The 14672-nt window shown below is 37.5% G+C and overlaps 1 protein-coding gene across 1 annotated transcript in view; it reads left to right on the forward strand.

Annotated features, from left to right (window-relative positions):
* SCRG1 (stimulator of chondrogenesis 1) overlaps window positions 1–14217 on the forward strand; it is a 31279-nt gene extending 17062 nt beyond the window's left edge. The window contains exons 2-3 of the mRNA XM_063458169.1: window positions 11146–11407; window positions 14054–14217. Of these exons, the coding sequence (XP_063314239.1) occupies window positions 11172–11407; window positions 14054–14108 (291 nt within the window). The 5' untranslated portion in view covers window positions 11146–11171 and the 3' untranslated portion in view covers window positions 14109–14217. The remainder of the gene's footprint in view (window positions 1–11145; window positions 11408–14053) is intronic.
* Window positions 14218–14672: the final 455 nt, after the last annotated feature.

Genomic DNA, 14672 nt, shown 5'->3' on the forward strand with positions numbered 1-14672 from the left:
GGAAAATAAAGAAAGATGATACATATAAATTATGCTGGCGGGGCTGTAATCAAGTAGGCTCAGCATTGCATATGTGGTGGTCCTGCCCCTACATTCAAATATATTGACAGGAGGTAAATATTGGGATATCTCGAATTGCAGGTGAAAATATTAACTTAACGCCAGAATTGGCTTTATTCCATCTTTTACCTAGCCATTATATGAAAGAACTAAAATCCCTTCTCCTTCAGAGTCTATCGATTTCGAAATGGTTAGTTGCTGTAAATTGGAAGGGAGGAGAGCTCCCAAAGTGGTCAGAAGTAGAGAGGGTGATGCAGAGAAATAGAACATTAGAAAGAGAAGATGGACACTTAGGGGCATCTATAAACCCAAAATATAGATGGGCACTATGGGATGATTATTGTTTGACACCTGGATAAAACGTACTATAGTTATTCCTCTTCGTCAGCCTACCTTCCCTTTAGATCCTTGGAACAATGAATGCGGTAAGTGTGTGGTAGTTCAAGTATAGGCAACCGAAGATACCTCTTGGGATTTGTCTTATTCCTAGGCTTAAAGTTTTATATATTAAAGTTATATATATATATTATTATTTTTTTATATATATATATTTAAATTTAGGAGAAATTGTGTAAGAGCCGGGATGAGAACAATATGTTGAGGTAATTGACAGTTATAGGGTAATACCTGTATTGTGTTATAATAGTATAATAATATATTGTGAACTGATAGGTTGATTGTTTTATATGTTTTATGTAACATTGTGTCAAAGTGAAATTATTGTGAAGAAAGTTGCACTTATTTGAGTTTTTTGTATTTTGTGACAAAACCAATAAAAAATCTTTAATACAAAAAAAAAAATCTTTTATACTACTAGCATTCACTGAGACCTGGCTGACCCCCTCTGAAAGCACTACTCCTGCTTAATTATGTTTCAGTGGGCTACAATTCTCCCACACTTGCAGACTTCAATGTACATTTCAACCAATCTTCCCTGCCTTTTCATTTCCATCCTTTGAAGTTCACACTGTCCACCTATTTAAACCCACTTTGGGAATTGCCACTTCAATACCTTTCGAATTGCCAACTTACCCTGTTAACAGTCTATAATGAATGCGGCGAGGCTCATCCTTCTGTCCGCCCGCACCTCCCACGCCTCAACCCTCTGTCAGTCCCTTCACTGGTTTTCCATATAGGGCTCAATTTAAAATTCGGATACTTTCCCACAAATCTCTACATAATGCTGCTCCAACCTACTTATCCTCCCTAATACACAAGTATGTCCTACCTAGGCCCCTATGCTCTGCAGAAGAACTACATCTATCCGCTGTTTGTACTTCAACCTCTGATGCTCACCTCCAAGACTTCGCTAGGGCTGCACCGTTCCTGTGGAACTCCCTTCCCTTCTCCATTAGACTTTCACCCAATCTCCATTCCTTCAAAAAATGCAATGTAAACTAATTTCTTCAGAAATGCATATCAATAAAACTCTTAATAGTTTCCCTCTCCACACCTTGATTCCTTTCCAGCATCTGTCATCTAAAAAAAAAAAGTACCACTAATCCCTCAGTGGATACTATTCTTGCAACCTACTTTTCTACCCTACCCTTACCTTTTCTATCGCAATACCCCACTCTCCCTAGCATGTAAGCTCATTGAGTAGGACCCTCAACCCTCTGTTCCTGTGCATCCAACTTGTCTGGTTACAAATTTGTGTTTGTTAGTCCACCCATTGTACAACACTGCAGAATTTGTTGGCACTATATAAATAATAATAACAATGAGAGGTGCTACATGAAACATAGGTGGGAATTATGAATGAGTAAAAGACCACCATCTAAAATAACAACAAAACATCTAGTTACACAACATTTGAACATAGCCAAGGCAAAACTGGTATCACAACTGGAATTGGGTCATGAGGAGGAGGAGGCACCTATGACCACAGAGTTACAGTATATGATCATACATTGCATAAGCCTGCCACAACACCAATGTATCCTATTTTTGACCATTCTTTGAAAATGAATATCCCATGTTGTATCTAGAGTTTACCACCAGCATATTTTTTGCTAGTCAATGCAACCTTTCTGTTGTATGTATAATATGGGAGCAGTTGCCAAAAATGCCTGGTTTTGCATCCCTCCCTGACACGTGGCTAATTGTAGGACACTATTTAAACATTGAATAGAACATGTCAAAAAAGGGGTATTGGTGCTGTAAATGACTTATACAGTATCATAAAGTACTCTTATTAAATCCCTATCACTATTTTACTTAAGTTGGATAGTTACATTATCACTATTTTACTTAAGTTAAAAGTTTATAAATATTTAAAGGGTTTTAAAGTTAACATGAATTGTTATGAGATATATTATTTACTTATTTATTTATAAAATATTTTACCAGGAAAAGACACATTGAGATTTCTCTCGTTTTCAAGTATGTCCTGGGTCCACAAAACATTGCATTGTTACATTAGGGTACAATAAAATGCAAAAACAATATTAATGCACAATATATACAAAATTTAACATAAAGCAGGTAGGAAATATATAATCAACCATGACAGGTGCATTCTGTTTTGAGGTATGTAGAGAGGGATCTCTTAAAGGACTTTAGGCTTGGGGAAATTGTGCGGGAGGTCGTTCCATAATTGCAGTGCTCTGTAGGAAAAGGAGGATCGGCTGCTTTCTTTTTGTATTGTGGTAGGCTAAATAAAGTGCTGGTTCTGGATCGGACGGTATAGGAGGTGGGAACAGCCGGTAGGGTGGGAGTTTCTCAGAAAAGCTCTTAAACACAAGGCTGGAAAGATGCGTCTGGATTCCAGCGACAGCCAGTTTATTTCTCTTAGCATGTCACAATGGTGTGTCCTGTAATTACATTGTAGCACAAATCGGCAGAACGAGTTATACAATGTGTTGAGTTTATTAAGGTGGGATTGCGGTGCAGATGCATATACTACATCCCCATAATCAATGATTGGCATCAGCATTTGCTGTACAATCTTTTCCTTTAATGTGAAAAAATACACTAATTTACATACACAGTATGAAATAGTGAGAGTGTGTAGCGCTTAGTTTAGTGAACTTACTCCACAGGAGATCCCTCAGAGTATAAAGGGTTGATAATCTATTTGAACAAAAATAGAGAAAAATATAGTGCACACTGTGTAAAACGTAGTATCAATACACCACACAATAAAGGACGCACTCACGTGGTTTAGAGCCTATTAGGATTGGCTCTGATCACTTGCGCCTTGTGTCCTTTTAGGTGACACACACCTTACTCTCCAAACGAAATTTTTCCTCAAAAGGGAGAGAGAAAGACAGGGGAAAATTGCCCTAGTATTGAAATCTTTAACGTAATCTGGTAGCAAGTTTAAAAGCACATAGGTGAAGATTGCTTCTCACCTGAAAGAGAGCCTGTGACCTGGCTCAAAGTAGATCAGCATATGAGTCCTTTTAGGGATGACTCTTTCCCTCTTTGATAGGATGGAAAATGCACCAAATATGTATCTAATAAAAAATAACTATTTATTTCACAAATTATAAAATCAACTGATACATACAATATAAGGTGAATCCGAAACGCGTTTCGCCGGTTCCGTCCGGCTTTCTCAATCGGTATTTTCCATCCTGCTTACTTCCTGGTTATAAACCCCGCCTTTCGTCCTGATTGGATGCCGGAAATTTGATGTCATCCAATCACGGGCGTCGCTGCGAGGGAGGGCAGAGTATTTCCAGCTGTATTAATTTATCCCTTAATGCGGACGTCATCACGCACGCACGTATGATCGTGCGGACGGCGTCACTTCCGGGAATGTGAAAGGGTTGTATTTCTCCTGTTGATCTATGAGATCCAATCATTTTCTTCTATACATGTCACTTCCGGTCTCGTAGGTTCTCTCCTCTAGTCTGTTTATGACAGTTCAAACGTCCATTTTAAGTGATGGCAAAAGTCCTGGAAGACCGGAAAGGTCATCCATAGCATTATAAATATCCTTCAATCCTAGAAATATGCTCATAATGAGCATAGATGACAGACAATAAAGTGCATTAATGGACTATAAATATACCAAGGTGATACTACACATCTATACATAGAGGGGGGCATATTACAAATTAAAAGATTAAAAAATTAATTAAAAAATTAATTAAAAAATTAAAAATTAAAAAATTGCATAGAGGGGGGTATATTAAAAGATTAATAATATGATACACATGTGTTAATGATGTTTTAAGCCATAGATCAACAGGAGAAATACAACCCTTTCACATTCCCGGAAGTGACGCCGTCCGCACGATCATACGTGCGTGCGTGATGACGTCCGCATTAAGGGATAAATTAATACAGCTGGAAATACTCTGCCCTCCCTCGCAGCGACGCCCGTGATTGGATGACATCAAATTTCCGTCATCCAATCAGGACGAAAGGCGGGGTTTATAACCAGGAAGTAAGCAAGATGGAAAATACCGATTGAGAAAGCCGGACGGAACCGGCGAAACGCGTTTCGGATTCACCTTATATTGTATGTATCAGTTGATTTTATAATTTGTGAAATAAATAGTTATTTTTTATTAGATACATATTTGGTGCATTTTCCATCCTATCAAAGAGGGAAAGAGTCATCCCTAAAAGGACTCATATGCTGATCTACTTTGAGCCAGGTCACAGGCTCTCTTTCAGGTGAGAAGCAATCTTCACCTATGTGCTTTTAAACTTGCTACCAGATTACGTTAAAGATTTCAATACTAGGGCGATTTTCCCCTGTCTTTCTCTCTCCCTTTTGAGGAAAAATTTTGTTTGGAGAGTAAGGTGTGTGTCACCTAAAAGGACACAAGGCGCAAGTGATCAGAGCCAATCCTAATAGGCTCTAAACCACGTGAGTGCGTCCTTTATTGTGTGGTGTATTGATACTACGTTTTACACAGTGTGCACTATATTTTTCTCTATTTTTGTTCAAATAGATTATCAACCCTTTATACTCTGAGGGATCTCCTGTGGAGTAAGTTCACTAAACTAAGCGCTACACACTCTCACTATTTCATACTGTGTATGTAAATTAGTGTATTTTTTCACATTGAATTACGACAGGATTGGAGAGTTCCTGTTTTTGTGTGGGAGCAGCTGTCACATTAGAGCACTTGATGTAATTTATGCAAAGCGCCTGTAAACACAGAACACTTTTGTTATAATCTTTTCCTTTAGTTTAGGGCTTAGGCAGGATTTGTTTCTGTACAGGGCACCTAGTTTTGGATAACGTTTGGATGCAATATATATATATATATATAATCCTACAAAAGGAAAAACACTAAGAGAGTGCAATAGAAATACGTAAAAGTAGTCAATAAGAACTATATACAGGTGTAAGCAGCTAAAATGCATAAAAGAAACCTTTCCAATTTTTACATACAAAATACAAACAGTGCTTAGTAAATATGCCCCCAGATAAAAATTATATTCAAGGGTACCACAAATGGACAAATTCGAGTTCCTATGAATAGTTATTTGAAGGGTGTCTTGTAAGAGTTCCTAGAGTTCCTAGAAGGGGAATTGGGGATGTTATAACTAAACTAAAAGTATTACACTATGTTGCCATTTATTGTAATTTAAGATGGATACAATATAACCTTGAAGTTACACGGAAGTGGATACTGTTCAAGCAATATCCCATACAGCGTGATTGTTTTATCGTTTATGCTGACATCCTTCAAACAACTATTCATTGGAATTTGTCCATTTGTGATACCCTAGAATATATTTTTTAGCTAGGGGTATATCTACTAAGCGCTGACACTTCAGTTTGTATTATATATATAAAATCCTGATGAAAGTTTGAAAGACAAGCTGAAACGTTGAGATTTTTAATGTGATCAATAAAAGCTAAGTTTTATTTTGTACTACAACGTCCTTAGAGTGCTATCTTATTTTGGATATATATAAATATATATATTAATATTTTATTTTTTTCCACAAAAATTATAGGTTAGAAGTTTAGCTTATAACATCTAAATACTAATTTCAGAATGTTCTCGTTTGGTCAATCAGTAGTGCTGTTTAACATGTATCACCCATTGACGTTACTGAGACTCCCTACTACACTAAGTTTATCTTCTTGCTTACATTGGCACACAGTCCAGATTTAATTTGCAATGATCTCTCTGTGGCTACATCCTATCCAAAAAAAGTACATGGCGCCGAGGAGCCTGGCTATTTGTTACAAAGTCAATCCACTGTCAAGCCACTGGTTCTCCCAGGACCAAGGTGAAACAAGAGAACTGTATTTCAACTGGAAAAGTTTCATATCTTAACTACATTACCCTTCAACATGACTGTTATTTTAAAGGGTTTAATCAAACTGGAAAGTAAAGTAATATTTCTGAGGAGTAAAATCCCTTTTTCTGACGATCATGGAGGTACAGAAAAGCAGTCTAAAATATCATGTGGTCAAAGGTGAAGACTTCAACAGCCCATAAAATAAATGGGACTGTGTTTGGCAGCCTGTGACCCAGCAATGGAGCCTCACAATATACGAGTCTGTGTACAGGAAAGGTTTGAAATGTTCTAGAAATGAAGAGCCATGTATAAGAATTCAGAAGCCAACGCGTATTTAAGTTATGAGTATGCACCATTAATTCTAAGAGCCATAACTCCAACTAGCTTATGAAGTAAAATTATTATTTTCATTAAAGTAAAACTCTAGTGTTATAAATATGTATTTGTATTTACAATATTAGAGTTTTCCTAGTGAATATTAGATTGTTGTTTCCTTTCTCCACCCCCTCTCCCCCTCCCCCCATAAAAAGTTAAATAATAAAGCTCACCTCTCATGCAGTGGCATCTTGGTCTTACCACAGGAAGTGCATATCTGTCTTCTGAGATCATCTGGTTGGATGATCTAAGCCAATCAAGTGCTTCTCCATAGAGAAGAATTGAGGACTTACTGTGCATCTGCAGTAATCGTCATGCTTAATCAATAGGTTTCCTTATTAAAATGCTTCTCTATGGGAAGACTTAACTGCATTCAGTTTTGTCACAGTGTTGTCATAGTCTTCGTTAGAAAGTCCATTTAGTGGCTGTCTGATTGACAGACAACAGAAGCACACTGACTGACAAACTGCTCTATCTCATAAACAGTAATGCTTACATTTGTCAGTAACTTGGCACTAAGGCCACTACATAAGCCACTTAACCCCTTAAGGACCAAACTTCTGGAATAAAAGGGAATCATGACATGTCACACATGTCATGTGTCCTTAAGGGGTTAAGGACACATGACATGTGTGACATGTCATGATTCCCTTTTATTCCAGAAGTTTGATCCTTAAGGGGTTAAGAAGTGATTTGAGTGTCTGTAAATAACTTCAAAACTAGTGCAATGGTGTCACATGGCAGGCCTCCAGCTATTATACTTCAACACCCATAATTCTCTATTAGACAGACGAGTGTCTATTGATCTTAAGGTGCTTGGATTTGCATTGATCTCATTGAGACTTTAGTGAAGAATACTGACTCATAATTACAATTAGCAAGTCACAATGAACGTTAGAACTGGACTGATCTTAAAGAAACTTAAAAATCAGAGCATCACCAAAAAATAATTCTGCAAAACAAATAATGACCGGACTGTGACATATTGTCAAACAATGCAAAGTCATCATCATCTGCCCTGAACATGTACTCAAAAAGAACAAAAAGGAAGGAAATACAATTCCCAGTACACTAAAAAAGATACTTGAATCCCACAGTCTTCTTAATAGGGCTGCTTTAAAACGTTTGTGCATTTTTATTACACTATGTCATCAAATCTTCCTTTCACACGCTCCGAGAAATTGAACACCTAATATCATACCAATTGCACAAGTGCTGAAAATTATTTCAAGATTGTAAATGTAATTTCTATACGCTGCAGTTAAAATGAGAAATGCCCTATCTACATGGATTGGTTCCTAATAAATTATATTCACTACATATTTGTTATTAATGTATTTCATATTTGATTGCTATGCTGCTCCACCACTGTACAGAGAGTAATTAATGCTATTAATGCAACACTCTAGAGAAAAATATAAATAAAGTATAGCCATAGCAGCTTGACTTGTGAAGAGTATCTGTATGCTAGCCCATTATTGCTTAGTATAGATCAGTACATTCGGCCCCTAAGTATTCTCCAGCCCTGTTCAGGCTGTGAACCTTGAATTTGGCTGATACACTACTCAAAGAGATTTAGACAAAATGGTCCAGTCATAGCTTCCACTACTAAAGTCCATGCTGGTTAGAGCATAAAACATGACAATTCTGTCAACGATAAATCCTGCAACAGCTAATAATGCAAAAGGGAATTTCTATTATCAACAAGACTTAAGGTTAACTGCTAATCCTGAATCCTGGTAACTACACAAATCTAACAGATAAAACAAATTCCCTTGCAGCTTCCTTGTGTGTATATATATATATATATATATATATATATATATATATATATATATCACACTTCTGATGAAGCCCTGCTGGGAGAAAGTGTGAAATTGCTGCCCCCTATTGTTTTTTATTGTGTTCCGTATGGATTTTACTATATATTTTAGCTTAATAAAGTAATTTGTTAAATATATTTTAAGTCCTATTTTATAATTTTGTGTTGCTGACTCTTCCTGGTTCCTGCACATCACAGGTGGGGATTATACCACCAAAGCTGTACAACACCAGAGCAAGTTTTTGCTCTATAAGTTGTAAGTAGGATACTGAGTTTTATATTTTTACTTCTGAGATTGACATACTACACCATTAAAGTTTCCACTTCTGTTTTATTGTTTATATATTGGAACACTACCGTACACCATCTGGAGGATCTTCATACATCCTGAGACAGGGATTGTACCATCCAAGCGGAAAAAAAAGCAGAGCTCTAAATAGCTCAGAAAAGTGTGAGTTAGTTCTCTTAAACATTTATGAAGGATAATCACTTAAAGTGACATATTGCACAATAATCTGTTTCATTTGAGTTTTATTCTTGAGGATTTATTCCTATTGGGTTATATCTAAAACCAGATTGTAACACCTGCCATTCTTTTTTCTGCTGCATTTGCAAGCTCTTCCCTTCTAACCCTGCCCAGACTTTCTGTGGCTGTCTAATCACAGACTTCCCAATACAGCTCAATATGAAGTATTTTCAAGGCAGGTGCACTAAGCATTAGCTGTCTTTTGAGTTTAGCTCCAGTCAGATAAGCAAACCCGGAAGTAACAAGACCGGCTATATCCTTGAAAGCCTGAGGGGTGTAACCAGCTTAAATAATAAAAGTGTAAATTTCTATTGAAATCTGCACTTTTTGTAAAATGAAAAAAAGAGGAAACACTCTTCACACATAAAGCATTTCAGCAAGCTAAAGTGTTTTAGGGGTCTATAATGTCCCTTTAATGTAAGTCAATTCTAAAAAAAAAAAAAAAACAGACAGCTTTTATCAAAGCACTGTGTTGCTACCAGAAAATCTTCCAATAAAGTATTTTTAATAATTTCCAGCATCCACCACTAATCCCTATTTAAACCCAGGTCGCTAGATAATCAGTGCTCAATTGAGTCTCAAGCAAATTTGTTGCACTTCTGTGTACCTGCTCTCCTTCAGCTACAGTTCGCCATAATTAACCAATTTAGTACCTATTTGGTTACTCTCTGACTTCTTTGTGGCCTACAGACCATGGCTCTGCTCATCTGGCATCTTTCCATCACATTTAAAGGGACTCTCCAGTGCCAGGAAAACAAACCATTTCCTGGCACTGCAGGTCCCCTCTCCCTCCCACCTCCCATCCCAAGTAGGCAGCCACTAGAGGAGGAGTTAACCCTGCAAGGTAAATATTGCAGTTTATGACAACTGCAATCTTTACAATTGCAGGGTTAAGGGTAGTGGGAGTTGGCACCCAGACCACTCCAATGGGCAGAAGTGGTCTGGGTGCCTGGAGTGTCCCTTTAAGCCCCTTATACGGCAGTCACAGAGAAGCAATTGACTGGACTCTTCTCTCCAGCACAGAGCTCATGTGTGCATTCTGAGTCCGGTAGGAGGGGGACTGGGTGGAAATAATAAATAAAAAGATGACAGTGGCAGGGAGGGGAGACGCTCATTAGGTCTTTTGTCAGCATTCAGACGGACATAATTTTTGCACATAATTTACATTATGCAGCTTGGAACAGAGTCTAGTTGGCGGTGCAACTAGCCCTCGACACAAAAGTGCACATATTTCTGTATGTTCAGCATTTCAAACAGAAACTCTGCATTTACAGATTAGTACCACCATGGCCACCTCTAAAGCAAAAGTAGTCATGGTCTTAAGAGTAACCCTTTAACCCCTTAAGGACACATGACATGTGTGACATGGCATGATTCCATTTTATTCCAGAAGTTTGGTCCTTAAGGGGTTAAAGGGAAACTCCAGTGCCAGGAAAACAATCCGTGAGCAGAAGTGGTCTGGGTGCCTGGAGTGTCCCTTTAAGTAAGAATTGTTTCTCTAGATTATCGACTATCCTTATGATATTGGCCTCTGGATCATAGTTGTGGGGGTTATAGTCCACAACTATGTCAATCCAATATCAAGTACAGAAAGTATATATTATAATTGTCTTGATTTAAGTTGGTTATATTTGAACATTGTGAAATCAAATGTAATTCAGTCCCTTTGATGGGATTGTGCCTTTCAATTTATGCAAGAGCTTCCCAAGCAAAAACCTTTCTATTATTCTTAAGGTTATTGTATCCTTCCATTGTTGCAAGTTTTAATACAAAAATCACTGACACGTGACATTTGCACAAAACTTTAGTCATGTAAGTGATTATATATAATTTTTTACTTTGGACACTAGAAATTTTCAATAAATGTGAGAATCTTCTTACCAAAATACCTGTTTCAGTATATATAGTGTATCAAGTGACTTGCACGTGCAGTCCTGCGGCTGGCCTAAATTGATGTCAGAACCAATAACTGAAAGTACTAAGAAAGTAATTGTGTCTATTTAAAGAGATGTATACATTAAATTGCAACATAATATATAAAATGTAAACAAATGCAAAGTGCACACTTCTTCTAAATGTCCAAAATAAGTGAAGTTATCTAAATCCCTTACAGTGAATAATTATGTTTTTGTTTTTTTTTCAGATATAACATTTTATATACAAGGAAATATGAAGACTGTACAGGTTGTTGTTTTGATGGTTGCCGTCTTGGGAGTAATTGCAACCCCCACTGGTCGACTTTCCTGTTACAAGAAAATCCTGAGGGATCGAAATTGTCATAACATCCCAGAGGGACTGGACCATCTTAGATCCCTGGATGGAAATCTCCAGGACCTGTTTTGGGAAGGGAACAGATGTGAGATGGTCTGTTACTGTAATTTTAATGAATTGCTCTGCTGTCCAAAGTAAGAATGACTAATTGTTTCTTTTTCTTTTGTTAAAATATCTTTAACTTGTCCGCCAGTTACTTTTTAACATTTTATTCTTAGGAAGTAGTTGTTTCAGTTGTGATAGCAACAGTAAAACATTTTTCAGGTTATTCATCATGGCTATAATGATGCCACAATGATGCCTGCAGCAAACTGTGACTGCTAGAGCACATTTCAGAACTAATGATTATATCTATGTCCTATTGGTAAGGTTATATAATGCATATATACATACTTCCACTTTATCACACAAGTCTTTGATTCCTCATTAGATGAGACAGCTGCCCATACATCAGAAAATAATCACACTGTCTTATAAAAGAATGATTTTAGTTATCAATTTAGCACTAACCTCCTTAACGACCAATCAGTAAACTCAAATCACAGTGCCCCAGTGACTAACACAGCAGCCATTGCTCTCACCACCACCATGCTGAGCTATCATGGTGGTGATTGGCTAGTGATAGGCCAGCATTCTCAACCTACAACCACCATCCAGGTTGGCTGAAATTGACATTGCTAGTGTAGAAGTGTCAATTCTGTATTATCATTGGCTTCCTGTATCCTATAGGAGTCAATTCAAAGTGCTAACACATACATATAAAGCACTGAACAATTCTAGCCCCTCTTATATCTCTTCACAGATCCATAGGTATACCCCTCCTTGTTCCCTCCGCTCTTCCCGTGACCACCTCCTGACCGCTGCTCGCACCCGTACAGCCAACTCGCGCTTGCAAGACTTCTCGCGGGTGGCTTCCTTCCAATGGAATAGCCTACCTACCCCCATCAGACTCTCCCCTAGTCTTCAATCCTTTAAGAAGTGCCTAAAAACCCATCTCTTCAGGAAAGCTTATGGCCTCCCAGAGTAACCTCTACCTTACATACCTGTCTCTTGCTCTCGCCTAAAGGGGTCTACTCTCCTCCAGCTCTGCCTCACTCCCACCTTATTTGATTGCAAATTCCTGTCCTATTGTGTTTTACACCCCACCTCCTATAGACTGTAAGCTCGTTTGGGCAGGGTCCTCTTCAACCTATCGTTCCTGTAAGTTTTCTTGTAATTGTCCTATTTATAGTTAAATCCCCCCTCTCATAATATTGTAAAGCGCTACGGAATCTGTTGGCGCTATATAAATGGCAATAATAATAATAACAATAATAATAATCATTGCAGCTGAGGATGGAGCAGTTTCTGGGGATATGGGTAGCCTGCTGTTTGACAAAAGTCAGGGGAACAGTGTTGGGAAGTAGAACGTGACGGGAAGACTCAATTAACCTATTTTCTCTCTTGCTTTCTTCATATTTTCCTATTTTACTTACAACAATAAAATATTTCTGATAACAATAACAACCAGTTCTAAACAAGGCTGAATAAATGTAACAGGCTGAAAAGTAACATTACTTAAACATATTATTCATCCCCCGACGGTGCGAAGCATAACTCCTTACTGGTAATAACTATTCCCGCATTTCCCTCTGCAATATTTTATTCTTCTATTTTCAGAGGCAAATTCATAATGGCAAAATATGCAGAACGGCGTCACAAATCTTAAATCTAATTTTGCACAGTTCTTTTCATCAGACAGGATATAATGTTACTTGAAATATTTTTTTTGATAGCTCTGGTAAAATTTGACTGCTTCATAAGAATATAATTTTATAGGTGCCAAAGTATTTAAATACATTTTATCCGACTGAGGACACAAATTTTGCAAGATGACATGCATTTTAGGAAAATGATCTGCCATTCTTTTACTAAATGCTGTAATAATGTTTGTCTCGTGTTTTAATGAATTCTTTTATTTAGCATAATATACATTTTGAACTCTCAGAGCAGGAAAAACTTTTCTGAATATTTTGGTAAATCTCCCCCAATGTTTCTGCTACTCCTTCCCTAATGCATAGTGTGCCCTGGCCATGCCAGGACTAAACTGAGCTGTGATGTCAAACTGCTAAATCTTTAATATACATTTAACAGGAAAGGGAGAACAAAACATTTTTTAGTGTAGATTTCAGAAGATGCTGATTTTTTAGAAAACGCTGGATGTCCTCATGCAAAGCTTGAGGACATCCAGCGACGATGAAACTCCGTGAAAGGCCAGGAAGCGTCTCTAGCGGCTGTTTGATAGACAGGCTCTAGAGGCAGTCTTAAACCTGTTACGTTTGCAGCTACAGGGCGAAGGGGACAGGGACACTGCACCCAGACAGCTTCAAATAGAGGATGTGGCGTTTAGTGTCCCTTTAATTAGTTGGTTAGATTATGCTATTCTGATACTGGAGCAGGAAAATATGTTTCTCAGAGACCTCTGGATTTTCCCGCCAGTTGTAACCAGGCCTTTTGGCTGTGAAAGCAGCAGTGGAGAGTCAGTATACACTAACAACGCGAGCTCTGTTCTATTTCTTTAACCAACAGAGAGAATATCAATGTATATTTCCTTATACTCTAAAGTACTAAACTCTGTAATTCATCTGCTCAGAATTACTAAAATTAATACAATTCTATGATAAATCCTGGTTACTGTGAATAACATTTAGTATAATCATTCAAGAAACATTTTTTTTTTTTTTTTAGTTACATTTATTTCTGTATTGTTTATTGAAGGATTTTTTGCCTTTTCTTTTTAGAGATATATTCTTTGGACCGAAGATATCTTTTGTGATTCCTTGTAACAAGCCTTGATAAATAATGAGTTGGATTAATTACAACAAGAAGATTGACTGACCATGAAAATGTGATATTATTAAACGTATTACCACAAGCACGATGTAAATAAAGAACATGAGTACCATGGATTGTGTGGTCATTGAAATTGAAATGTAGGATTTATTTGAAACATGGGATGCACAAATATGTCATTAAATAGGGACAAAACAACACCTTTGTACGCAGACTGCTCTTCACGGAGAAACAAAACGTAAAATAAAGTGCATTTTATAAAGTATTACCTTGTGTTTTTCAATAGATGCAGATAGATACAGGACCCAATATATATATTTTTTTATATAAAGCCTCTGTTCCCCCCACTACGGCCCCTGTCCCCCCACTACATCCCCTGCCCCCCCCCCCACTACTGCCCTTTCCCCCCTCTACAGTCCATGGCTCTCCACCACAGCCCTTGCCCACACCCCAACCCACAACAGCTTTATGTGTAAAGAGTGTGTCCCCTTTTTTTCATTTTGAAAACAGTGCATATTTCAATGGAAATTAACACTTTTATAAATTAATGGACCCCTATAGTGCCAG

This window comes from Pelobates fuscus, chromosome 6, assembly GCF_036172605.1.
Source record: "Pelobates fuscus isolate aPelFus1 chromosome 6, aPelFus1.pri, whole genome shotgun sequence".
In the NCBI taxonomy this organism is placed as follows: domain Eukaryota; kingdom Metazoa; phylum Chordata; class Amphibia; order Anura; family Pelobatidae; genus Pelobates; species Pelobates fuscus.